Source organism: Sceloporus undulatus, chromosome 1 (genome assembly GCF_019175285.1).
Source record: "Sceloporus undulatus isolate JIND9_A2432 ecotype Alabama chromosome 1, SceUnd_v1.1, whole genome shotgun sequence".
NCBI lineage: Eukaryota > Metazoa > Chordata > Lepidosauria > Squamata > Phrynosomatidae > Sceloporus > Sceloporus undulatus.
Window position 1 is genome coordinate 212,634,529 of NC_056522.1, and position 25,650 is coordinate 212,660,178.

The 25,650-nt window shown below is 38.4% G+C and overlaps 1 protein-coding gene across 4 annotated transcripts in view; it reads left to right on the top strand.

Moving 5' to 3' along the window:
- The window catches only part of LOC121922958 (sodium channel protein type 3 subunit alpha), a 95,779-nt gene that overhangs the window by 27,411 nt on the left and 42,718 nt on the right, over positions 1-25,650 (top strand). For 2 of the 4 annotated variants that reach the window (XM_042452963.1, XM_042452953.1), the window contains exons 5-16: positions 845-934; positions 3,213-3,341; positions 3,799-4,082; positions 5,067-5,339; positions 8,158-8,221; positions 10,504-10,645; positions 10,874-11,080; positions 12,281-12,553; positions 16,989-17,339; positions 20,048-20,180; positions 22,039-22,277; positions 23,714-23,887. In XM_042452963.1, coding sequence (XP_042308897.1) covers positions 845-934; positions 3,213-3,341; positions 3,799-4,082; positions 5,067-5,339; positions 8,158-8,221; positions 10,504-10,645; positions 10,874-11,080; positions 12,281-12,553; positions 16,989-17,339; positions 20,048-20,180; positions 22,039-22,277; positions 23,714-23,887 — 2,359 coding nt within the window. The remainder of the gene's footprint in view (positions 1-844; positions 935-3,212; positions 3,342-3,798; positions 4,083-5,066; positions 5,340-8,157; positions 8,222-10,503; positions 10,646-10,873; positions 11,081-12,280; positions 12,554-16,988; positions 17,340-20,047; positions 20,181-22,038; positions 22,278-23,713; positions 23,888-25,650) is intronic. The other 2 variants (XM_042452972.1, XM_042452981.1) reach the window with 2 other exon arrangements.

Below are 25,650 nucleotides of genomic sequence, written 5' to 3' on the forward strand. Positions count from 1 at the left end.
TTCTAGTGGGAGATGCTTTTGTTTAGCTTGTGAATAACATTTTCTCTGGAGTACATGTGTTATCTCAGAAGGTAAAACTTTGACTAAAACATTAGCTTTAAAAATATACAGTTAAAGATACTGGCTGTCGTTGCCAACTGGGTGATAACCAACCACTGCCACATTGCAGAATTAATGCAGTTTGACACCACTTTAATTGACATGGCTCCATCCTATGAAATCCTGGAATTTGCAGTTCTTGTGGCACCAGAGTTCTCTAACAGAGAAGGCTAAATATTTCACAATACTAAAAAAAAATCAGAATTCCATAGTATGGAGCCATGGCAGTTAAAATGGTGTCAAACTGTATTCATTCTGCAGTGTTGCTGCAGCCACTGAATAAAAGAGTCTCAATTTAGAATATAGTAAGAGAACATAAATGCCGGATTTACTTCTGATAACATAACTTATGCCACAATTTTATAGTTGATTTGACATGTAAACATAATGTATACTATACTGTCCTCACTCTCACATATGTCACCAGTTTGCAGGCATATAGAGATCTGAGGACTGACACAGTCGCTGCGGCAACTTCCATAGTATTTGAAGCTACATCTGAGGATTTAAAAACAAGCAAACATAAATGAGTCTTTTTATTTTATATATATTTTATACGTATAAAATAAACACACATTTGTTTTCTTGCAACAAATTAAGATGGCTCCTCTTTGGAATTTTAACCTTTGGTTAATATGTTCAACTTGTATGGATTCACTGAAAGTGGTTATTAAAATAGGTGCTGTCATTTGTTTTACAACACAGTAGCTGACTCAATGCCTAACATTCCTTGACTGAATTTTACATTATTCAGCATGCTTATTATGTGCACAATTTTGACCAACTGTGTATTTATGACCATGAGCAACCCTCCAGATTGGACAAAGAATGTAGAGTAAGTCATTTTTTAAAAGTTATTGTCTATTTTAGCCTGATGCTATTTCAGTTATGGATTTTGTTCAGTTGGTTTGAATGCTGGTTTGTGTATTTTCTGTCTCTTTCCCCTCCTCATCTTCAGTGAATATCATATATGAAAACATGATATTGCATGAGTATTTGTGTGTTGTCATTACATTTTTGCTTTCTTCCATGGAAAGCTAGGCAACATACCTAGGTTTCATCAGCATTCTTCTAGGTTTTGGATAGATTAAAGCTCTAACTAGTCAAGATAATTCATATGATCTAATTAACAGGTGAGATTATTTTATTAATTAGCAATTAATTAATTAGTTATCAGTTAATAATCAATTGGCAGATGCATGAATGGATTTAAAACGCAAATCATAAACTTGATGGGGAAGTTTAGCCCTTAACTTTGTACTGTCTTACTGACCCTTTTCTCCTGATCCTATTCTTCTCTGTTGCACAAATGGAAACCATTTGCTGTTGCAGATGGTATAGGGAGCCCAATCCAGAGAACAAAAGGTTAAGTCTCCGCACCACTACTGGCTTTTCATGACAGGATCCCAATCTTTCCACCTTCAAATTACTTTTAGCAAATAACAGCTGCTAATTACGTGGGTGGTGTTTTGTCTAGTTTGGCCATCAGAGTTGCTTAGCTTCAGCAAAGTTGCTATACAGTACCATATATGTTCAGGCCAAATCCTCAGGAACTAAAGGACTCCAAAATGTTTCTTCATACCTAATAAATGGAGTAGTATATTGGTTTCATTACTGAAATCTTCCACAGGCTTGTGGCCAGGGGGATTATCTTTCAGGATTAGATTCGCTGATGTCATTGAAATTGATTGATTGATTGATTTTCTTCCTTTCCGTAATATAATGTACAGCTTGCTGGCATTCATATTGGTTTCTCTCAGATGTTCCTTCCCTTTGGTTAAGTATTCACTTTTGTTTTGTCCCATGTCATTTAATTCTCTGACACAATTTGCTCAGAGAAAAGGTTCTTGGTCATTTCGAAGATCACTTAAGTGCCGCCACTTTAGCCTTTCTTGTGGAAGGGGGTGTGTATGTGTGTGAACATGCATGTCATCCCTGTGTCAATCATCCCCACATGTTCATGTGGGAAAAGAATACACACAGCACTGCATATGTTTACATAACTACTTCATTTCCTCTTGGGGAATTGACTATGGCCTTATACAGACAGCCAAAATAAAGCTGCTTCAGGTCACTTTGGAAGTATGGTGTTTCAATGATGCATGCGTCCTAAGAGTCCGGAAGCTGCACCAAAGCTGCACTCCAGTCCTTAGGACTGGAGCGTGGCTTTGGTGCAGCTTCTGGACTCTTAGGATGCATGTATCATTTAAACAGCATACTTCCAAAGTGACTTGAAGCAGCTTTATTTTGGCCTGTCTGTATCAGGCCTATATCGACTATAGTTGTTGCAGTCTTTTGTGTCTCCTTTTTTGTGGATGGGAACGTATATTGATTGTTTCAGATTGTTGGCCATCATTTTGTTTCCCATATTTGTTGACATATATTGGTTAACACTAGATTCTGATTTGGCTAACTAGAAATCCAGCATCGATTTTGTTATGTGGATATATTTTGTGGGTTGGGCATCAAAGAGATTGATTTTGTGATGTGTGAAAGATATTTACTGATGGCTGCTTCACAGGTATCATTTTTATACAAGGATATAAATTACTGTAGGAATCGGGTGGAGTGGGAAGACTGTGAAGAACACACACATCTACTTTGCTGCCAGCATACTTATTGAGAGGTTGACTTGACACAATCTACATTTTGTGGTAGCAACTGTATGATAAAGTACTTTATGTTGCACAACTTTGAATGCTGCCCTGGTGATTTCAGAGGTCAATAAATGTCTGGCATATCACTTTTATATGAGGCCAGTGCGACATCTTATCTGGTCCATTAGATCATATATAGGAAGTGTCAGATCTTTTTGAAAACTGAAAATGTGATCTGATGAGGTTTTTATTTATTTATGTTGTTTTGTTTGCTTTGCTCGGGGAAGTTAGATATGCCTGAAACTAGTGCTTTTATCAGCCACCCATTACAGAAGATGAAATAAAATAAGGTTTTCCTGCCAATAGAGATAGTTGGTTAATTCAGTATGACACTCAATATAATGTGTGAACGGTTACCACTGCAATACATGTAATTGTGGAATCTGTTGGAAAGAACTGCGCTGATTCTCCTGAGGTAGAGGTCTGCTTAATTTTTTTTTATTTGCATGCTTTTAGGTACACTTTCACTGGAATTTACACGTTTGAATCCCTCATAAAAATTCTTGCAAGGGGCTTTTGTTTAGAAGGTTTTACTTTTCTTCGGGACCCATGGAACTGGCTCGATTTCAGCGTCATTTTGATGGCGTAAGTGATTTAACAATTTTTAAACCTCTTATAAGGGGCATGAAATGAGTGTTAGTTTATGCCAATCCAAGAGACATGTGGAGTTTAATTGCTTTATTAATACACTTTCAATTGATTATATATTAAAATGCATATATCATAAAGTGTATTCTGTACTTTGCTTACCTTTTAGGAATGCTCATTCCATGTCCTGTATTCTGTATGTGCACTGGAATGGAAATCATCTTTTAATTTCATGCTGTTGTTTTAAATTACTGTAGCTTAGCTTTTTAGAACTAAAACGTGAGTTTCTTTTCAGAGAAACTTAATAACTGCAGATGACAATTAGTAAATGTAAATCTTTTAAGGGAATAGGACTGTGAAAGGTGGAATGACCAGTTTGGTCTTTCTGAAAGACCCCAAGTAATTAGCTATACGTTCTGTCTCAATTCTGAATAACTGTGATTTAATTCTACAGGTATGTAACAGAATTTGTAAACCTAGGCAATGTTTCAGCTCTTCGAACTTTCAGAGTATTGAGAGCTTTGAAAACTATTTCTGTAATCCCAGGTAAGAAGTGGAGCGGCTTGATGAAGTGCCAGGCCCCTTGTATCTCCAACTGTTTCTTGTGTGATGTCATTGTGTTTGTGTGTGAACTCCCCTATTACAGATATGTGACAGAGTTTGTGGACCTGGGCAATGTCTCAGCGTTGAGAACATTCAGAGTTCTCCGGGCATTGAAAACAATATCAGTCATCCCAGGTGAGAGCTAGAGGTTAAACACAGAGGCTGAATTCTTAGTTCCAATTAAGTAGAGTTCACTTTTTTTTTCTAACATTAAGTCTCATTAATCACAGCTCATGTTACTAAAAGGCAGGAATCAGAAGATCCCTTGTCCTTTTGAAAATAGCATTTATTTTAATTTGCAAAATCTGCCATTGTGTTTAACAATTGCATGAGACATCAACAGTATGCACAACCTATGCATTTTATTTTGTTTTGGGGAGTTTGCCTTTTTCTTACTGATGCTGCTTTTAAAGAAGACAATTTTTCCATTTCTCCCACACTCAAAAACCCTGATGCTTTAGCTTTTGTAGTGCCATTTTTTTAGCACTAACTGTTCCAGGCTGCAGTCCTAAACATACTTATTAAAAAGTAAGCTCCACTGAAAGCAGTACTACTTACTTTGGAATAAATCTGGATAGAATTGTTTTGCCCATCAGGTTTGAGGATTATATTGTGACGGGTTCTAAAAAAATAATAGTTTAAATAGACAAAAAAGGACTTTGCTTAATATGCTTAAAAGCATATTAATGAAGGTCAAGATGAACATGGCCTGGTATATTGCTGTCTTCCCTCTTTCTTTAGAGTTGCTTTTTAAAAAAGTAGTACTCTGATTTTTAGAAAGAATTGGAAATGATGGAAATTTACCTTTCAAGGGAAGAAAAACTAGTATGAACGGGGCATTTTTTCAAATAATCCTTTTGTTTTGTGCAAGCAATCCATAACGGATAAAAATGTCCTGATTTGCAACAAGATGGTTACATTTTAATGAAATGTACCTAGAGCATTCATAAACAGACAGCTTTTTGCTCTTCATACATTTTCACAAGTGCTGGTGCTGTTTATGAAGTTTTACTTTTTCACAAACACAACGTTGTTTGCTTTTTCTGCATGGCATCATAAATGTGATGGACAAATGTGTGATATATCTTAATATGTCTTTCCATTCTGTTCTGCCTGCAGGCCTGAAGACCATTGTGGGAGCCCTCATTCAGTCAGTGAAGAAGCTGTCAGATGTCATGATCCTGACTGTCTTTTGCCTGAGCGTGTTTGCGCTAATAGGGCTGCAGCTCTTCATGGGCAACTTGAGGCACAAATGCCTGATCTGGCCACCAGACAACTCTACCTTTGAAATAAACATAACTTCCTATTTCAACAGCACTCTGGGAGAAAATGGCACCTTTATTAACACAACCGTGAGCACCTTTGACTGGGAGCAATATGTTGAGGATGAAAGTAAGGATGATGAGGATAACCAATATATGGTGATTGTATTGTTCTTAATGATGATAATAATAGCTACTTGAATTGTGATTAAAATAATAGGTCACGTGTATTAGGAATTCTATCCATTTGGTGGTTCCTTTGCTAGTAGATGTAGCAAAATCCTCTGTCAGTGGAAAAAGGAAGGAAGCCATTTTGGATTATTTGCTTTTTCCTTGTAGTCTTCTCCTTCCCCATGCAAATCTATGGAAGGTGTAATAGAAGTTGGAGGGAGGTGAATTAGAAAAAATACCTTGTTCTTTGTTCTACTGGGATCGCTGGTAGGGTGGCAGTTGCATACAACCCTGTGCAATTAAGGAAAAAAAGTAATCTCTTAAAAGTGGTCCACTGATCTGACTTGTGAGGTGTCTGTGTGATAGAGACTGAGTCCAAGCTCCTTGTGCTTGTATTGCACTACCCTTCTGCTGAAGAATGACACTGTATGTCAATGAGGAATATACAGTGGCTCTTCCTGTGGATGTGGAGAATCAAATGGTAGACTGAAGAAACTGACAAATAGCTGCATACCATTCAGGAGTATGTAGCTGCATGACTGCAGTCCTGTAGGTTAGTTCCTGCTAGAGAAGGCTGGAGAGTCAACTGCTGAATTGTCTGAATGGCAAGACTCCATGTAGGTAAATCCAGTAGACTGGTGAATCAACATGTACAGTATATACTTAACTATAAGTTGATCTCATATATAAGTTGAGGGCAGGTTTGGGGGCCAGAATTATGGATTTTGATAGGGCCTGTGGATATGTTGAGTGTAAAATGTAGGGGCATGTAACAAAGGATCCAAAGGATAAAGCAAAGGAAAAAGTGCTAAAGAACTTACAAAATTCCAGTAGGCATAATTATTTGTGCTCACAATGAAGGATGGATGGATGAGAGAATTGGGGGGGGGGGGGTGTCAGTATTTCCAGGCCAGATTACACTTTTGCTTTTCACTGGGGAATGGCTCGTTTTTTAATATAAGTTAACGTACAGTACTTACATTGACCCATGGATAAGTCAATTCAGGGTTTTTGGGGGTCAATTTTTTGACTAAAATTTCTAGACTTATACATGAATAGACACAGTAGGTAGATCCAATCAGTTTAGTATTACTTTAGTCACCGCATAGGCTCATATTAATTAGTTACTCAACCATATTCGTGCTTATGCAACCATAGCCTAAATATAGCAAATGCACAATTTCCAAAAAAGTTCTGTTACACATGTGTATGACACCAATAAGATGTAGGATACTGTGTGTAAGAAAAATGGAACAAAATCATTTATTTCATTGAATAAAATACTGAATTAAAGAAAGCCCTAAGGTACTAAATTAGGAGTGCAACATTTCATCAAGGGTGCATCTACACTGAAACAGTGCATTTTGACCCCCTTTTAACTGCCCTGGCTCCATCCTACAGAATCCTGGGATGTGTAGTTTTGTGAGGCACCACTCTTTGTGAGACCTTGTAGCACTACAAATCTCAGGATTCCATTGGATAGAGTTACAGCACTTAAAGTGGTGTCAAACGGCTATTTTTCTACAGATGCACCCAAGTAATAGATTGTAGTTCATTCCTGTGAGTGTCATCTCAAGAGCAAGTCTGTGTTTAATGTGGCACCCTCCTATCTGAATGGTTTAAGAATTGCAGATTGAAATTGATTTTAAAACTTTTGATTATTTTTTTAATCAGTCAGGTGACATACTTCTTTTAATTTTTTATTATCATAAATCTGTACAAAAGCCATGGATAGCCAATGCCACCAGACAATTATTCCTCCTGCTCTTTCCTTCACAGGAGGAAATGCCTCTTCTAAGATGGTCACTTAGATTCATCTGATAAGAACAAAACATATTACTCCTAATCAGAAATGTTGTTTGCATTCATATTCAAATTTAAGGAAATTTACCTATGAACACTTGAGATTAATGAACTAACACCACTATCTTAAATAGTGGGGCTTACTTCCTGGAGAAATGGACGCAAGATTGCTGCCTAAGATGTTTTCTAATCACGTGACATTCCTAATAAATATATTTTATTGGGGGGAGGAAAAATTGAGTTGTTTATATAGTGTATTGTTTGAATTTTAAATTGTAAGCGGTTGTCTTTGTAACAGAGAAGTGGGATACAAATAAAGCTACTACTACTACTACTACTACTACTACTATTATTATCAGAACCTTTAGCCTGGGATGAGCAACTGTGGAAGGTTGGGGTGGGGAACATTGTTTGACCTTCAGGGCCCTCTGAAGGTAGCACCCAGCCTCCCCCATGAGAAGAATAAAAAACCCTCAAAATAAGTAGCTTCCATTCTATTTCTGGTTTCTAGTTTTGTGTGCTGGAAATGTGGGATTTGTGTCCACCAACCCTGAAAATCAGAAATTGCTTCTGGGGGGATGGCAAAATAGCTTTTTGGGAAAGGAACTTTTTTTCAAGGTGGAGGGGCATGTGATTGTGGTGAGAGGACTTGTGGGCCACAAAAAAGGACTTGAGGAACCACGTGTGACATACAGAGTAATAATAATAATAATAATAATAATAATAATAATAGGATTTATTTATATGCCGCCCAATCACTGGGAATCCTGTGTTCACTTTGGACCCCCTCGCTAGCTAGTGACAGATCCTCATCCATGCACTTTTTAAGCAAAACTTAGTGATGTTTGTGTGACTTATACAAATATTTTCTTTTGCCTTCATATACTTTGCTTCTACTTGTATATGATTAGACTTTTGTTATCAGCAACAAGAGAAAAATGGTTATTTATTCTTTTTTTCCTCCTCCCAATTAGGTAATTTTTATGTTTTGGAAGGACAAAGAGATGCCCTTCTTTGTGGCAACAGCTCAGATGCAGGGTAAGAATTTTAAGCAATCTGTTGACTTCCCTACAGATGCATTCAAGCTAGAAAACTCAAAAACTCTGATCCAGAGCTCTATGAACACAAGCCAGGATACAAAGACCTTCAGTGTGAAGGAGTCTCTGTTGAAAGCCTAACACAGAGATCCCCCCTTCATGAGTTGTAGTCATCAGAATTCAGTGTACACACTAGAATGACACTTTACTGAGAATTTTCCCCCCAAGGATTTTTGCTTTAGTTATAAGATTTTGTATTCCATTTTCCCAGTTCATTAGTTGAACAAGTTCAGTCTTCTGACAGTAGCAGGTAGAGACCCAGGGCATTCAGATGTATTCTGACAACATTTTCTCCATGCCATCCTTTTCATCATGATTTGTTTGCTGACCAGACAAAAAGATATTTCTGACTTTCTCATTCTAGAAATATGCCCAGTGCAGACAAGTAATTAAGAATATAGACTGCAAACACTAAAGAGGAACAGAAACACCAAATTAGTCCATTGTAGAAGCATGTCTACAAAATTTGAATCTTATTACAGTATCCTTTAATGCCATTGCTATGGCGAGATCTTTCCTGAAATAATAATTTTTAAAAGATGTATTTCAAGAAATACTTCTTTGAAGTATTGAATTATTTCAAGAAATAATAAAATAATTGTGCTAAGATAGACAAGATTTCCTCTCTAAGAAATATTCGCATTATGTTTAATAATTGTGAATATTTAGCCTTGGAAGTAATTGTGCATGACGTATAGCAGTGCTATACAGTGCCATCATAGTTCCCATTTCTATGTATGGTTGTAAAAGCTGGAGAGTGAAGAAAACTGATAAGAAGAAGATCAGTTCATATGAAAGGTGGTACTGGAGAAGAGTACTATGGATGCCACGGACTCTTAAAAAGACAAACAAATGGGCTGTGGAACAAATAAGGCCTGAACTATCTTATCTCTAGAAGCCAAGATGACTAAATTGAAACTGTTATACTTTGTCCATTTCATGAGAAGACATGCCTCACTAGAAAACACAGTAATATATAACAGGTTCAGTGGAGGGCCACAGGATAATCAGCATTCCATACGGATAGATTCAATCAAGGAAGCTATGGCCTTGAGTCTGCAAGATCTCAGTAGGGCTATAGATGATAAGGGGACTTGGAAGTATCTCACTCATAGGGTTGGCTATGAATCAGAGTTGATCCAAAGGCAATTAATAAATAACAGTGCTAGTCTGTTGCATTAAAAATTAACAGGAACCCTATTGTTTATTTTTAGTTTGCATTGTCCAGTGACAGCTACATATTTTTCTGATCAGATGAAAAAATACCACTGAACTAATCCAGAGATTAGAGAAGTTATTTTTTGGGTTTACCACCCCAGATTAGTAATTCTTCCAAGATCTGAACTAATTTTATCAGATAGATTGCATCCCGTATTTATTCATTGCAAGGTAATGATTTGCCAGAATACCCTTACAAAGCATAGTTCTATTTTATTTGTCAATACAAAATCTCATTTCAAAAGTGACCAGACCAAATCAACCAAATTTAGGTCTGACCAGGTTCAGTAAGACTTAACCCTATATGAACAAGCAGAGTCAAATATACCCTTATAGTCCAGGGGTTGGGGGTGACAAAATCATCATATTTTTCTTCCATAATTCCAAGTTCTCTATAGTTCTCAAGCATAAGGAGGTAAGAATTGTCATGTAGTATTTTACAGTTCTTGTTCTTTAACATAGGCTGCATCTGCACTGCAGAAATAATCCAGTTTGACACCACGTTAATTGTAAACTACAGTTCCCAGAATTCTGTAATATTGAGCCATGGCAGTTAAAGTGGTGTCAAACTGAATTATTTCTGCAATGCAGATGCAGCCTTAGTGAAAAATCTGTGTTTTTTTTTTCTCTGATAGCTTTTGGAGTCAATTCTATTGTTATGGAATTGTGGGGATAACTGAAAAACCATAGGCGTGAGGTGTTTGGGATCATGTGGATTTACCTAATGCTAGTTAGTTATCATAGCTACAGAAGCCTGTTCTATTCTTTTCATGTGATAGTGCAGGATAGAGGCCGACAGTGGTGACCTATGTTTATTTTCTTCATAAACAAATTACTCACATTCAGTAATATCTTCTCAAATGGTGTCAGTGGTCAACAATATCCCACATTGGTTTACAAAACAGACACTTCAGATTAGAATAAAAACACAATTTTGAAAATACCACAGAATGTAAGTGAAAAAAAAGATTAAATCATGTCCAATGTGATTTATTTTTTTCATAGTCAATGTCCTGAAGGCTATATGTGTGTAAAAGCTGGTAGAAACCCCAACTATGGCTATACAAGTTTTGATACATTCAGCTGGGCCTTCTTGTCACTCTTTCGGCTGATGACTCAGGACTACTGGGAAAATCTCTATCAATTGGTGAGAATTGTCTTGAGGCATGCTTAGTATGTGTGAAAGCAGAGGGATTTTTTTTAAGAGGAAGGGATCATCTGCCTGTCTGATTGTTTAAAAAATCCAGCTACGATCACATGAAGGAAATAATTGTTATACATATTTCAATATTTATGTGGTCATTGTTACTTTAGAATGTCATGATGAAGGCAGCAGTCTCAATGACACCTGCTTGTTTCCCCCCGCCTCATCTAGACTTTACGAGCGGCTGGCAAAACATACATGATCTTTTTTGTTCTGGTAATCTTCTTGGGCTCCTTCTACCTGATCAACTTGATCCTGGCCGTTGTTGCCATGGCCTATGAAGAGCAGAATCAAGCCACAATGGAAGAAGCAGAGCAGAAAGAGGCAGAGTTTCAGCAGATGCTTGAGCAGCTGAAAAAGCAACAAGAAGAAGCTCAGGTATATTTCTTTTGGAACATGTATGTCATTGGCTCTTTCAGTCTAGTGAAAAGAACTGAGAGCACTCACAACAGAGCCCCTTACTTATTGGCACTTCATACTTCTTGGTGCTACTTCTGCATCTACTCAGAGCCTCTCAAGTCTTTTTTTTTTTTGGTCTCTGTAGAAGGTGGCAGGAGCTGGGCAGGATGAAGGAACCTGTAGGCAACAAGGTGGGCAGTCGTCATTTCCATCTCACAATACTGTACGCAGTGTGGCCAGTTGTAGTTCAGATCTCATGATGCTGCAATTTGGCCAATTATCATTCAAATTTTAGTGGCATAAATAATACCTTTTCAAATTTTATTGTAAGGTCTCCTAGTAGATGAAGCACAAAGGACAAGGAAAGCATCAGGTCTGTTGGGTACCTGCCAAAGCCCACATTCACTGTCAATCACCAACCAACCAAATAACCAAGCAATCATTTTGCGTATGGTCAGGGCAGAGTCTTGACTGCTGACTACCAACATTTCCTGATGCTGATCTTTTCTTGCCATTGCTGCCACTGGCCTTCTCCCTCCACCCCACCCTATTCCATGGTCAAGAAGAACAGCAAAAGGAAGTGAGAGGAGGCGAGGATGAAAAGCAGCTGTTGAAACTGCCAGTTCACTTGCCTGCCCTTTTCCTTTGGGGAGCAGAGAAAGTGGGTAACAATAGCAGATAAAACAGATCTGGACACACATGAACACGTAGCAGTTTCACATGTCTACCATTAAAAACGTAGCATGAAGAACCTGCCACCATTCATTCACCTTTTTAAAGTACCATAAGTAACGCATTCCTGACCCACTTTCTTTTCATTTCAAATTAAGAGAAATTCCTCACGTGTGATAAAGTCCATTGTCTAGCACAGGCTCTTGGGCAGTTGCAGGAGCAGTTCTGCAGTCCCAAGGTTTCCCATAGTCATAGGTCACTGGATATGACCTAACCATATGATATGGGGCCTACCAGTGTGGAAGCAAACATACAACATAGTGCCAGGAATTCTTAAATAGTAGGAAAGAATTTGACTCCAAGTGCAAGAGAGCACTAGATGTTGGTATTAGAGTTTAATACTTTGCACTGGGTATGAGACTTTGGATGTAATAGTGAATTTCTCTGTGATTGTGACTATTGAGATAATGAAACTAATTCTGTTTACCTGGCACTATCACACAACAGACAACAGCAGCTGTGGCAGCAGCATCCGTTGCATCAAGAGACTTCAGCTGCGTGGGTGGATTGGGGGAACTCTTAGAAAGTTCTTCAGAGGCATCTAAATTAAGCACAAAGAGTGCTAAAGAAAGAAGAAACAGACGGAAAAAAAGAAGGCAAAAGGAGCTTGCTGAGGCAGAAGAGAGAGAAGAAGCGGATAAGTTTCCCAAATCTGAATCAGAAGATAGCATCAGAAGGGGAGCTCGCTTGTCCTATGAAAAGAGGACTTCAACTCACCAGGTACAGGTCAAATCCATTTTAAATTATGCAATTCCATTTCCAAGATAGCTTTTCCAGGTATATTTCAGATTACTGTACTAAGGTTACTAAGAAAAGAATATTTGTTGTGAGGAGTGTCTTTTTTATGGTGGCACCAGAACATCAGTAGAACTCTCTTCTGGAACAATTCAATTAAGGTATTTTCTTTTGAAAATCAGTGATGGCCTTTTTGGTCTGCATCGAGGTATGCAAATAGAAACTGGTTTTATTCTCAGTGGCAGCCATTGAATTTTGTGGTAAAGCTAAAAAGCCACAAAACCATGCAATCTGGTGTACAGTTGAGAGGAGACAAAACTTGCAGATATTGGGATCAATATCCTGCCCTACTCTAGTTCTGTTCCTGAGTACATTTTTACCTTCTCGTATGAGTTAGTACAGTATTACCTTTTGCAGACAGCTGTGTAGTGAAGTCAAATCACTTTCAGACAAAGCCAGTGACCTGTTTAGGGAACACTACCTCTTCCAAATGGAACACCAGGGTTGCAGAGATGGGGCAATTTTCTTTTGACAATACCCCATCTTCAGAGGGTAGAATCTTTAGTGGAAACAGAAAATGCATTTGTACTGATATTTTTGAAGAAAAGAAGGGGTGAGGGAGAGAATGAGGAGAGAGAGAGAGAGAGAGAGAGAATTGGGGGTACAGGTATCTGGCATTCATTTTGCCCCTTATTTGTATAAATAATCCCTACTAGCATGATCATCATCATAATTCACAATCATAACAGTTGTTTGCGCTCTGCCATTTCCCCCAAAATTGCCATTTGAAGAAGCCTTTTGCAAGAATTCAGTTTTTAAGGTGAAAACAACAATACCGTAATTAAAAACAATAAAGTCCAAAAAGCCACACCCAATGTATAATAAAAATGTAAGAACAGAAAGCTAATATTAGAATTGTAGAAAGACTTAAAGATGGTGAGTTAACCTCAGTGAAACAGAGTCCATTTGTTACTTAATGGATTAAACATTATATTTTGAAATAAATTATCTTTAGTAAGTGGCACAGAAATTTTGAGATGTACATAAAATATCATTGATGTGACATGTGCTTAAGTCATAGCACAGTCAAAATGGATCTAACTGCCTAATAGCTGCAAATTCCATCACAGTGATTTTTTTAAAGTTAACATTTAAATAATTACCTAAATAATTTAAAGTGTAAACAGTGTATTAAGGCATAAAAGCAATGCGAGTAGGTGAAGACTATGAGACAGTTGCTAGAAAAATTTGTCAGAATTTGTTATAATGACAACTAGAATAAAAACTGCCTCTCCTTATGAACCATTATTTACTTAACTATGCAGTTTATATCCTGATTCTCCTTTAAAACAGTGCTCAAGAGTTAAGTGCAAATGTGCCATATTGAACAAGTTATCAGCGCATCAAAGTTATGATTTTTTAACTATATATTTCAGAGTATTTTTTCAAACTAGTCCAGAGAATATTAGAAATTTAAAGTAGCCAGATTAGAAAACAGATTCTAAGGCTGAAATAATAAGTCTCCATGTAAGGATTTCTCCCGCTAGCAGTAGTGATGGTTTTATTTATTCATGAGTAGTGCTAATGAGATATGCAAGGAAGGAGCAGGAGATTCCATTAAGGAGTTACTTGTAGTGCAATTAATAAATGAACGACCAGCAAAAATTGATTCTTCCTGTTTTCGATGGCAGAGTCACCATCTCCAGGTCTCCTGTGGCTGCTGAACATTGCTGAAATTATTAATTGGTGAGACAGTATGATTAATCAATGGTGGATTAATAGTAGAGCTCTAATTAAGTGGATCCAGCCATTGGGCTTTCCCCATAACCATAAGCAACAGCTGGCTAGTTAATTTGCCTTATTTCGTTTTAGGAAACATCTGCTTGTGTTTGGAATTTCTCACTGGAAGACAGTGCAGGGTGGGTCATGACTATGGATATGTAAGTGAGTTGTCATAGATATGTGAGTGGTTGAGGGAAATTTGTCAAAGGATGATTTATTGCCCAACAGTGAAAGAAAAGTGAGTCATCCCAGGTTGTGAGAATCTGTGTCAAATTTCAAGCAAGGAGCATGCAAGATAATAATATGTATTGCTTCAATTTCTATCCTGCCTTCCTTTCCCAGTAGAAGCTGTCATTAGTAGCAGCATTTTAAGCCCACAAGGAAAATGTCTCATACATCAAGTCAGAATATTTGTCCACCAGATGATGCCAGGCTTAGTACTATCTTGTATTACTATGCCTGGGATTTAGGCTTAGTATCATCTACTGTGATTGCAAGCAGAGTCTCAGTTTAAGGTCTTTCCCATTTCCTGCTATCCAATCTTTTTAGCTGGTGATGCCGGAGTTTGAACCTAAAACCTGCATGTGAAACCTGGGACCTTACCGCACAGGACCTCCGCGGTATGGCCTGAGAATGGAACGGAAGGGGCCAGGAATGAGTGTGGAACGAGCGGGGGACGCATTTTACTGCACACAAAAGTCCTTTACTTGTTCCATTCCCCTCTCTTCCGTTCCCAATCCATTCCAGAGGGGGCGATTTTTGAGAACTGTTCAGAACAGTTCTCAAAAATCGCACCCTCTGGAATGGATTGGGAACGGAATAGAGAACAGAATGAGTGAGGGACTTCCTTGTGTGTGGTAAAATGCGTCCCCCACTCGTTCTGTTCTCTTCCGTTCTGTTCTCAAGCCGTCCCTGGAGCCCTGTGCAGTAAGGTTCTTTGCCTCTACCACTGGGTTTGGGCTCATTCCCAGCTTAGAGTGGGCCTAGGTCTGTAACAGAAACCAAGTTAATATGCTACTCAAGATATCACAAGTTTATACACAATGGTACAGAAGACTTGTAGAACATTTCTAACCCATAATTTGATTTACAAAACTGGTGGTGTGGGATAAAACGGCTTGAGTAAATAGAGTCTCACCTGAAAGAGCAACAATATGGCAGATGGTTTCATAGGCTCCATCCCACTTCATCAGATACACAAAGCATGCTGCTTTCCATGAGAGCTTTCACTCAGTTAAAACTTGATAGGCACAAAACAGACAAGCCAAAAGGAACAGCTTCCGGCCACTTCAGGGCATTTAGATGATATATGCCTCGAAGCAATAGCATTAGCAATAGCAATAGCAATAGCAGTCACATTTCTATACCACTTTATGTAGAACACAGTACTGTAGTCCCTAAGCAGTTGACAACATGTAAGCTAATTGTCCCCAACAAGTTGGGAACTCATTTTAGTTACCTATGGAAGGATGCAAGGCAGAGTGAACACTGGAGCCCTGGGATCAAACTCATAACCTTGTGGCTGCAATACTGGCTGCAGTACTGGCATTTAACCACTGAATCATCAAGTGGCTTGAAGCTGCTCCGAGGTTGCCAAAGGCAGTCCAAAGCTACTAGAAAAAGAAGAGGTGAAAAACTGCTCCTTGCCAGCGGCCTGTTTGGGATCACAGTGGCAGCCTGCTTTGAGAGTGGGCTGTGCAGTCACCGTGGTCCCTGGCTGATTGCAAGCCAATTCTCCTTCATGCCCATCTGCTTTGCCCCAGTGTCTTTAAGTCTCTTGTTGCAGCTGTAGCCCCAAGGTTGTCATGGAGAGAGGGGAGCCAGAGATACAAAACAAACCACAGTGCTTTTCTTGTGTATAACAAGGCATAAGCTTTATTTGAAACAGCTATAAAGTGTTTGCTTGGCATGAAATCTGAATCTGGAATTGGACAACCCAACTCCCTCCAGTTTGATTGCTGGAGGAAAACTGGAGTGATCGCTGTGGAATCCACATAGATATGCAGCCTCTGTGTGGTTCCTTGCCATTTAGTGGTGGGGCATACCCTTCAGGCCCCAAACTGGGTGTCAGCTGTACCACTCCACCCAAGGCTCCTTAATGGGACCCTCAAAAGACGTGGATTCACAAGGTACTTCCTGTACACCTGAATCCAATCTTCGTGCCACATCTCCAAAAATTTGCTAAAATACAAGGAAATGAAGCAAATAAAGTGCCAAGACAGTTGTAGAGTGGGAAGGCAACAGGAACAATACTGAAATGGGAGTGGCAGAGTGGCTTAATTTATATATGCCAGGGAGGCTTCAGGGAAACCTATATTCTCTTTCCCATCATGAGTAACCCCCCTTGCCATGCATAGTCATTGGTTGTTTGTCCAGAAGCTTGCACAAACCGCTCAGGCTTCTGGAATGAAAAAAGACATGAAACAGGTGAAGGAAGATGGTGGACCCTGTGCCCTATGTCTCCTGCCAAGCTGCAGAGTCACCACCTGGTGTTTTGGTGGCTAATGCTTTTTGCTGACACACATACCCCTCCTAGAATTTTCAGTAATGTGAACCAAAGTCCATTGCCATAATTCCTTTAGTCCTAAACACTGACACTGTTCCTCTTTGTTTTTTATCTCCCCTTCCCCACCCTCAGTCTTTGCTGAGCCTTCGTGGCTCCCTGTTTTCCCCAAGGCGCAACAGCAGAGCAAGTATTTTCAGCTTCCGAGGGAAAGCAAAGGATGTAGGATCGGAGAATGACTTTGCAGATGATGAGCACAGCACCCTTGAAGACAATGAGAGTAGAAGAGATTCCCTCTTTGTGCCAAACAGACACAACAGTGAACGGCGCAACAGTAACACCAGTCTAGCAAGCCTGTCATCAAAGATGGTGCCAGCACTTCCACTAAATGGGAAGATGCACAGCACGGTGGATTGCAATGGAGTGGTTTCTTTGGTGGGCGGACCTGCAGCACTTCCCTCACCTACTGGACAGCTTCTGCCTGAGGTGATAACTTCTCTCTTACATTTTGGCATATCTGTTATAGGTGGACATGGATAATAATGTAAGACTGTAGTATTCGTGTGAGTATCACACAAGATGTCCTAAATCCTCTGCCTTGCTACAGAACTCTGAACCACTAAAAATCTTTCATTAAGGTCTGGGGAATCCTCAGAAAGGGCCTGGCATTTTGGACAAGGGGTATGTGGGAAATCAGAGTCAAAATGGCTGTTTTGGTCAAGTGCTCTGATTGTTAGATCAGCAAACTTTTAATTCATGATTTCCCAAGATTCTTCCTATAAATGCACATATATAGTTCTGCATATTACAAAAGCATACACACAAATGCACAAATACATGCAAATATCAAAGCAATCTTGTGATCATAAGTGTTATAGATGGTTTTTGTGGAGTTCTTTGCATGGGGAGAGATGCTGTTTTACTAACACAGAAATGTCCTTCTCTGCATTAGTATCACACAACATAAAATAATATTTATTATGCCCAACTGGTTGTACAGTTGCATCAAGGCTGCACAGTCCTGAACACTATTTTGGCTCCTCTGTCATGCTTTCCAACCTGTGGTTAAGCTACATAGTTGCCAGCCATGCTAATTCACCTTACATAATTTTATTCTAGTGTTTATTACCCATTTGTTGAAGCTCTGAAATAGGTTTGTAACATGATTTACAATGCAAAGCAGGTAATTTAAATGCAGTAAGCTCATTAAATAAAATTAAGATCAGCAAATTTAACAAACAGGGCAGACGACAGCTAGCTATATCTAGACAAGTAGTTTCATCTAACTTTGTAACACAGTGCTAAAACCTTTCCAGTTAGGAAGTGCCCTTCTGAACATTATTTGTGTCTTCAAAAAAAATACATTCCATCTTTTGAAATATAATTGAGGTCTAGCCTCTGTTGTTTTAAGTAAAAATGTTTAAAACAACAAATCACCCCATTTTGTTGCTGCAAAGTCATTACATTTCTTACATTTGGGGGTTACAATTAAGATGTTTTGTAAAAATTATAAAGTGTCAATATAGCAAAATCTGTGATGTGCACTTGTCATAAAGTTATTGCTGCTTGCAGATTCTGGTGGTGTGCATGTTTCATGTCAGTGGTGGGCAAACTTAACTATAAGATACACAAGCCCCCCCAAAACTATTTATGAGCCCTGTGCCAGGATCATTTTTCATGAGAATTGTTGTTTTCATCTCCTGGAGATCTCTAGGGTTGGCAGTTTGGGCTAGCTATCCTTCACCCAGAAGTGCAGGTAAGGTCACTTGAGATTTTGATTCACCACCACCATCCCACATTTCAGGTCTTGGTGTGGCCATGGTCAGGGCAAAAGTCTGATCCCCAGAATGTTAAAGTTGCCCACCCAGGCAATCCTCATCTGTGAAATGGCCTAATATTACAGCCCAGGCAGTATAACCCTAACTGAATGGTGTGCTGGCTCTGTGGATGGGTGGGTAAGAACAGGCAGAAGCTTTGTGTGTTTACTGAACTGCTTTTCTGCTGAACTTTAACCCCTTTTGCCAGGTGATCTCAGTGATGAGCTGGGAGTGGGATCTGCTGGCACAACTGCTGTGGCCACTGAGACCAGCCAGCAGAAGACCCAAACAAGGGGGCAGAGCAGTTGAATTATGCCAAATCCACTGCGCTGGGACAAAATTAGGGCAGGGCAAGGATAGCCATGAATAATTTCCAACTGGCTAGGCTTCAAAGTGGTTTAGATTCTGCGCAGCTTCAGTTGGCTTAGTGCTAGCTCAGATGCCCCTTGCTTACTTTGGCTAATTAGCACTGTCCTCGTAGGTTTTCTGTTTTGAAGAATGATTTGCTATCAAGAGACTGTTGTCGGATTGCCTCTTATTTCTCTCCAACAGTTATTGCCCATGTTCCAAAGAACTCTGCTAGTAGTTTTTCAAATAGTATTTATTAATTTATTTATTTATTCATTTATTTTATTTTATTTTATTTTTAACCCGCCTTTCTCCCAAAATGGGACCCAAGGCAGCTAACATACATAAAACACAACAATTAAAATTGTACAATTAAAATTGTAAAAATATAAAAATTACAAATATAAAACTTAAAAAATACAAAGTTAAAGTTAACAATCTAAATAATTACCCACTCTACATGGCAAGCTACCTTTGAAACTGCAAGGGCACTCAAAAGCATCGACTCATTACCTGTAAGATTAACAGATTCTTAGAAAACCCTCCCATTGCTAATAGCAAACTCACTCTCTAAGGAAGTAGACTTAAGTCTATGAAAGCTCATGCTGCCAACTTCTTTCTTTCAGTTAGTCTCAAAGGTGCTACAGGAGCTCTCTACATACTCACTGTCTGAGTGCTGATCTTTATGTAGCCAAAAGGACACTGGTGGTACACAAATGGGATGTGTTCGCAGGTTTGGGGGAGCCCCAGTGTTTGTTCAAATAAATTCTAGGGTGGGAACTTCTAAAGGAGCCGAAAAATGTAAACTGTTCATTTCAAGATCACTGAGCATTCTCAGTGACCACTGAATGCTCAGTTATCGTTGGTGTGGTGTGGGTGTATGGCTGTATTTCCACAGGTGTAGAGGAGCTGGAATGAACTGGGCAGAAATGGCTGGAAACCTGTACACTGCAATATTTTCTTTCAGTTTTCATGTACAGAGTTTTTGCTTGACTTCCAGGAATGATTTCGCATAGGTTCTATTTTCAGGGTACCACTACAGAAACAGAAATAAGGAAAAGGAGATTGAGCTCTTATCAGATTTCTATGGAATTGATGGAAGAATCGGCAGCAAGACAAAGAGCTATGAGTATAGCCAGCATACTCACTAATACTATGGAAGGTACAGTAAGACAAGTTTGACCCCATGCTGTACTTTAATTACACACAAGGTAAAACATGGTTATTTTATTTTCAGTGGGAAATAGCACTCATACTGATGAAACCTATGGGAGTGGTTGAGCATTGCTATTTTTTCTGAAATTTCCACACACACACCCATCCCCCGTAAAAGATTTCCAAATCTTGTAAAACTGGCTAATTTTTCTTTGCTGTTAAGGGATTTCAGGTCAATCTGTGGGTCTTTGTGATTGATGACATTCCTGACCCTACTGAATAGTGGGTGTTTCAGATGTACTAAGGGAAAATGCTTCTTCCTGCAAGGGAAATACGTAACTACACTCATCCCTCCATATTTGCAGCTTTGATATTTGCGGATTTGATTATTCATGGATTTGAATAATATGTTCTCTCTAGGAATATCTAGGTCCTCCAGTGTAACTCTGTGGTCCACTTTAACTAAAAGCTGCACTGAAAGACATAGAGATTCCTAGACAGAATACTCCACTAGGCCTTCGTAGCACTTCTAGCGCACTTCTATGGTCAGTGTCTGTCGGACATTAACCACAGAGTTGCACTGGAGGACCTAGAGATTCCTTGAGAGGTGTCCTCTCAGGTAAAAACATGGTGTTTTTGTTATTTGCGGTTTTTCCATATTCCTGGGGTCTTGTGCCCCTAACCCTAACGAATATGGAGGCACAAGTATAGTTCATAATGGGTGTGTACATTGAATACTAATTCCTCAAGATGTCAGCAGTTGGAGAGTTTGATTTTGAGAGTAAATATAGATATTGTAATTGTAACTGTAACCTAGTGGAGGGAAGAGAGGCACTGGGTATGGTCATCTCTGCACACAAACTATGAAGAGGAAAGAGAAAGGGATAGTGGAAGTGATGTTGTTGTGTACATCAAAGAAAACTGAGTGTCAAATAAATTAGAAGTCTTAACTAGACCAGACTATTCTACATCATTTCTGTGGGTTACAGTACCAGGACCCCTAAATAATGTAATGGGAACATGCTCTTGCTGTCCTAACAAAAGTGCTCAGGATGATTTCCAAATGGAGAGTGAAACGTAGGAGGCATCCATTGGAGTAAGTGATGTAGTAATGAGGGTCTTGGGCAATCCTCACAGTGATGATAAATGCATGATCTGGTATGATGAGGTAAAAATTCTAGGTACCCAAAATGACTGTGCCCTAGAACAGCTGGACACAGAACTAACCAGAAGGTATGTGACATTAGGCTAAACCTTAAGCTGAGGACCTAAGACCCAATTAAGATATGTTACTGAACCAATTTTATTTATACTAAAGTGGAATTGTTCTGTTAAAACTATATTTTCAAAAGCCTGAATATAGTTTCATAATTAAAAATAAATAGGTCTAGGTTAAGCAATTAGGGACAGTCCATGAGATCAGTGTGTTAGATCTAGAGTGGAATTTCCTTGCCACACTTAAGTGTTGATATTGGAAGCAATGTAAACTATCATGAGGACTAAAGTGGGTAGGAGCAATTGGACGTGTAGGTCAGCCCTGGCTCAGCTGTTCTGACAAAAATTTCTCATGACAGAATAAAAACTGCATTTCATCCCATATGAACAGCATATTTGATAATGGTAGCAAAGATATTTCTATTAGCTATGATAATGAAAAATAATAAACATATCCAGCAGTGAAGAGCATTATATGTTTATATATAAATTCTTGGTTTTCTAAATTTGGTGTATACACTTATGCACAGGATGTAGTATATACTTCTCCCACTCACTACAGAACAACTGTATAAGTGTTTTTAATGGTGTGTGAATTTTCAATAAAGATAATGCACATTACATCTTTTATCTCCCCCCCCCCCCCACAGAACTTGAAGAATCGAGACAGAAGTGCCCACCATGCTGGTATAGATTTGCAAATACCTTCTTGATCTGGGATTGTTGGAGTCCTTGGTTAAATGTAAAGCACATTGTGAATCTGATAGTGATGGACCCATTTGTTGACCTTGCTATTACCATCTGCATCGTTTTGAATACCCTATTTATGGCCATGGAGCACTATCCAATGACTCACTATTTCAACCATGTGCTTTTGGTGGGAAACCTGGTATGTATATGGACAAATGAAAATTTCTCTATTTTATTGAATGTATTAATCATTTTAATAGGAATTGTTAAGACAAAGTACAAGTATGTTCTTAAGGAGAATGTAGCAGTATAGTCAAAACTTCAGATGGAATCATTTTCTCCACAAACGCAAACCTACTGTTGGAATCCTAGTTTCATTGTTGAGTCTCTTTAGTAAAGCTCCTTAATAAAGGACCTCTGGATAATAACTGCACAAAGCTCTTAAACAGACAATTTTTGTTGCATTAGTGCTACTGTTAACCTTCATTTCTTTAAGCTCTCATTATTAGAAATGCAATTACAGATATTATTTCATAACAATATAGGATCTTAAATATAGCTAAGCTGCTTAATAGTCATCACTTGGAGCAACACTTACAGGCTTAGCCTATATAAAGGTATAGAAGCTGATTTAATAGTACCTTCTTTGTTGCCATGCAGAATTGTCTGTAATACTAAAAAGTTACAATTCCACATTATCATCTCAACTGAGGTTTGAATTATCTTTCCTTCAGTTTACTCAAAAACCAACATGCTGGTTTGTTTGTTTAAAAAAGATGGTGTTCAACACAATGTTTTCATTGTCAGACTTGCCAAGTATTAATTAAAACCTCAACGTAATGGGTTTTTAATTGTTAAATACAACCATTTTGCTACTCCAGATTAATTATAATAAACATAGATAGCAACAGATCACTTTGAAAGCCCCATTGACACCCCAGCCTCTATAGATAGAACTCTTGCCTGTTTTGTACCTGTTTCTATATTCCTAGAAAACATTACCATATCTGCTTTTAATATGAAAGATGAGTCCAGATAGAAGATAGTACTATGTTAGGGTTCCATTCTATCCTTTATCCTGTTCAGCATGTATATGAAACTGCTACTATCTGACATTGAGATCGCTGAGGAACAAGGTCATCAGCGTGCTCCATCACTCAATTCTATTTGCATCAGGAGAAGCTTCACAAGTGTTGGTTAGGTACATGGAAGCAAAGATAGTTTGGAAGGTGGCCAGTACACTAAACCTAAATCATGGAGGTACAGAGGTGGTTCTTGGGTCCAGGAGGACGAAGAGAATATAGACTTTTCTTACTTTTCAGATTACCCTTTTCAGATTACCTAGGGGTCCTATTTTGACTCATACTGTCATTAGAGGTGCAACAGACCGCAGTGGCAAATAAAATAAAATACACATGCACAGGGTTGAGATAGGACAGCCTGTCTTTAGTTCTCTGTTTGCTAATAACTGTACGACTGAATTGTTGCATTTTCATCAAGATGGAGTGGGCCTAAATACTCAAAAGTTATCAGATTCCATCTGATCTTGTAAGCTAAGTAGGGTCAGCCTTCCACACATGTTTTCATTGACACCTTAAATAAAATAATGAACTTCTTTATTATACTTGCCCTTAGGTCTTCACTGGCATCTTCACTGCAGAAATGGTCTTGAAAATCATAGCCATGGATCCTTATTATTATTTCCAAGAAGGCTGGAATATATTTGATGGCATCATTGTCAGCTTAAGTTTGATGGAGCTGGGTCTTGCAAATGTGGAAGGCCTATCAGTGCTAAGATCCTTCAGATTGGTAAATATTTTAATAAATACAGCACTTATGTTCACACGATTCATATGTGGAGTGCAGCAGCATCTTATTCAAGATGATCTAAGGGGGGACTTTTGAGCACTACTTATTATTCATTTAAAATATTTTATCTCTGCAAGAAAAACCTTACCAAGGCAGTTCATGGAAGAAAACTGTAAAAAAAAATCCATTTAATTTAAGCACCATTTAAAATAAAATAAGAATAGTATTCTTAATAGCAGTGGTTCTTAAAACAGTGGGGCAAGACCCCTGGTGGGGGAGTGAGAATTGCTCAAGGAGGACATGAGAGGTGAAGCCCTTGATCTTTCCTCCTTCTCCTCTACCCCTTCCCAAACTTTTTCTGACCTGGAGGGGAAGAAAGAAGGGTGCTTGGAGCAGCTGGCTCGGCCTGATGGAGAATGAGAAGGAGGAGGAGAGCAAGGAGGTTCACTGGATCATGGCCTCTGGTGGAGCCCTTCCCAAGCCACTGCTTCTTCTTCCTTCTCCCATCCCATCACTGCCTTGAAAATTGAGGTTTCTGTGTTAATCTGTGTGTGAGAGAGTTAATTAGTATGTGTGTATATGAGTGAATCTGCTAAATCTGCACTGCAGAAATAATGCAGTTTGACACCAGTTTAACTGCCAATGCTCAATACTATGAAATTCTGGGATTTGTAATTTTGTGTGCTATTCAGCCTTCTCTGACAGAGAGTTCTTGTCCCACAACAAACTACAAATCCCAAGATTTCATAGGATGACAGTTTTTAAGTGATATCAAACTGCATTGTTTCGGCAGTGCCGATTCAGCCAGGGTGCATACATATCTGTGAGAATTGGTGCATAAACGTCTGGCTGTATGTGAGACAGTATATGTAAAATTGATATGAGTTACGTACTGAATTTATTTCAGTAAAACTATCCTAATTTGAACAATGTTATTTCTTTATAAAATGTTCAAATGTGAATATCTATGATTGTGTGAATGAAATACGCACACTAAACAAATAAAATATTTTGATTCGCATACTATGTTAAGAGGGGGATGTGACATCTGCATGAAGATGTAAAGAGGGTCACAAGTTTAAAAAGTTAGGGAACCATGGCTTAATAGTGGGGTTTTTTTGTGTCGATTTATATTTTTAGTTTTTGCAAATCTAAATTGCTCAATGAACTGAAGATAGTAAACAAACTATTTTTAATGGGCTTATATGCCTAGCATGCATAGAGGTGCATAGAGATGTGATGATGATGTTATGTGGTGGAGGTGTAGTACTCCTGAGCCAAATCTGCATCTGTTTAGGAAATACCCTAGAAAAATTTCTAAAATAACAAACTTCTTGCCCTTAGCATTATGGAAAGGAAAATCTGGAGCACAGTTATTGAAATAAATATATTTAATTCATTCATGATCAGTTTCCCATTTTTCTACCCTAGATTGTGCTCATAGTGGCTCAGCATTGTCAGAATAACAATTGGCACAAGAAACATGAAATCAGCATTTGTGGATGACTATGTGGTTAAATACAGAATATATGAAATCCAGAACAAATATTTTCATGGCTTTAAATTTAATAAGTGTTACTTGAGAATTTAACTTAGTAATTAGTACTTCCACAGTGTTCTGATAATTTATTTTCATATACTTCCTTATTGCAAATATGATTTAAAAATATTCAATATAGATATGGTCTGGTGACTACCATTAATTGTAGTGGAAATAATATGTGAATTATATTCACTATATGATTTTGTGTAAATAAAAATGT